At 66.5% G+C, this 1,630-nt stretch overlaps 1 protein-coding gene across 1 annotated transcript in view; it reads right to left on the bottom strand.

The window, feature by feature from the left end:
- AMH (anti-Mullerian hormone) overlaps nt 1-1,630 on the bottom strand; it is a 22,843-nt gene that overhangs the window by 9,896 nt on the left and 11,317 nt on the right. The window contains exons 5-7 of the mRNA XM_009885055.1: nt 1,036-1,159; nt 670-868; nt 11-505 (exon numbers count right to left, since the gene is read on the bottom strand). Of these exons, the coding sequence (XP_009883357.1) occupies nt 11-505; nt 670-868; nt 1,036-1,159 (818 nt within the window). The remainder of the gene's footprint in view (nt 1-10; nt 506-669; nt 869-1,035; nt 1,160-1,630) is intronic.

Below are 1,630 nucleotides of genomic sequence, written 5' to 3'. Positions count from 1 at the left end.
GGGGCGGGGCGGCCGCTCGCCGGCTTGACCCTCAGCCGGCCCCGGCGGGTAGTAGCAGAAGCTCAGGAGATGCTGGAAAAGCCCCGTGTTGGCTTGGAAAGCTGGGATGTCCCTCAGCTCCTGGATCACCGCCTGCAGCTTGCCCATCAGCAGCTGCAGCACGGTCCCCTCCGGCTGCCAGTCCCCCAAGTGCTGCTCCAGCACAGCTCCGCTGTCCTGGGGGAAAAGCAGCACCGAGGGCTCCTCCGACTGCACCAGCCGCTCCAGCGCCGCCTCCTCCGACAAGTGGAGCAGCTGATGGGGGAGGGTCTCCATCACCTGGAAGTCCAGCCAGTGGTGGGAGCTGGGCTGGGTGGGCGGCTTGCTGGAGGAGCTCAGGACCTGGCGGATGAACTGGGTCAAGATGCCCAGGAACTGGCTGCTGCCACCGGGCACCGGGGATGAAGCGTTGGTTTGGCTCGGGGCAGTGGGGGACAGCAGCTCCTTGGTCCTGGCCTGGGGTGGGCTGTGAGGAGAACACAGGGAGGGTCATGGGGTCCCCTGGAACCCCAGTGGTCCCTTCCCCACATCCTCCCCCTTCCATCCCATGGCAGAAGGGCTGTGGCCGCCCCTTTCTCCCCCTGCTCCCAGTCCCTGTGTTTTTCCATGGCTGTGGTGAAGGCCACGGACCTGAGCTGCGGGTACGGAGCTGTGTCCACCACCCCATCAGCAGAGAGGTAGGAAGAAGGGACCAAAGCCGCCTCCTCCTCCTCCTCCTCCTCCTGCCGTGACTTGGCCAGCAGGAGCAGCACGGGGGTCATCCTGGTGAAACACTTGTCATCAGAGCCGAAAAGGAGCTGCTGGGTCTCCGTGGGGGACAAGGGGGCACCTGGTGGGGAGAGGAGCGGTGAGGATGGTGGTCCAGGATCAGGATCCCACATGTCCCCACAGCCCCTCATTACAAAGAGGCTTGAGAGGATCCCAAATGCCCAAGTCAGGACACAGAGGGCAGGGACACCGGTGTCCCCCACAGCTGTGGGCTTCCTGTGTCCCTACCTCCCTCCCCGCCGGCCCTGATGGCCAGCGAAGCCTCGAAGCTGAGGTGCTCGCTGGTGCGGGTGACAGATGCTGCGGTGGCTCCCAGGACCAGGTACTGCGTGTCCCTGGTGAGGCAGAGGCTCTGCAGAGGGGCAAAAGATGCACCGAGGCCGTGGGTGAAGCATCACGTTGGGGGTACCCAAATGACGCCCCCGCGCTGTGGTCCCCACTGGTCACCCAGTCTGCGGTGGCCCAGTGAGCAGCAAAACGGGAGGGTCGGGACCACCGGGAGCAGAGCGGGCAGGGGGCTTCAGCACCCGTGTCCCTGGTGAGGCAGAGGCTCTGCAGAGGGGCAAAAGATGCACCGAGGCCGTGGGTGAAGCATCACGTTGGGGGTACCCAAATGACGCCCCCGCGCTGTGGTCCCCACTGGTCACCCAGTCTGCGGTGGCCCAGTGAGCAGCAAAACGGGAGGGTCGGGACCACCGGGAGCAGAGCGGGCAGGGGGCTTCAGCACCCAGCCCCAGGGCTGCTCCGGGAGCCGTGGGGTGCAGGGGGACCCCCGGGGGGTGCAGAGAGCCCCGAGAGGCCCCGGACCCGCTTCTCCCGGCTG

Source organism: Charadrius vociferus, unplaced genomic scaffold (assembly GCF_000708025.1).
Source record: "Charadrius vociferus isolate BGI_N301 unplaced genomic scaffold, ASM70802v2 scaffold1225, whole genome shotgun sequence".
Lineage (NCBI taxonomy): Eukaryota > Metazoa > Chordata > Aves > Charadriiformes > Charadriidae > Charadrius > Charadrius vociferus.
This window is presented reverse-complemented; position numbering and strand designations above follow the sequence as displayed.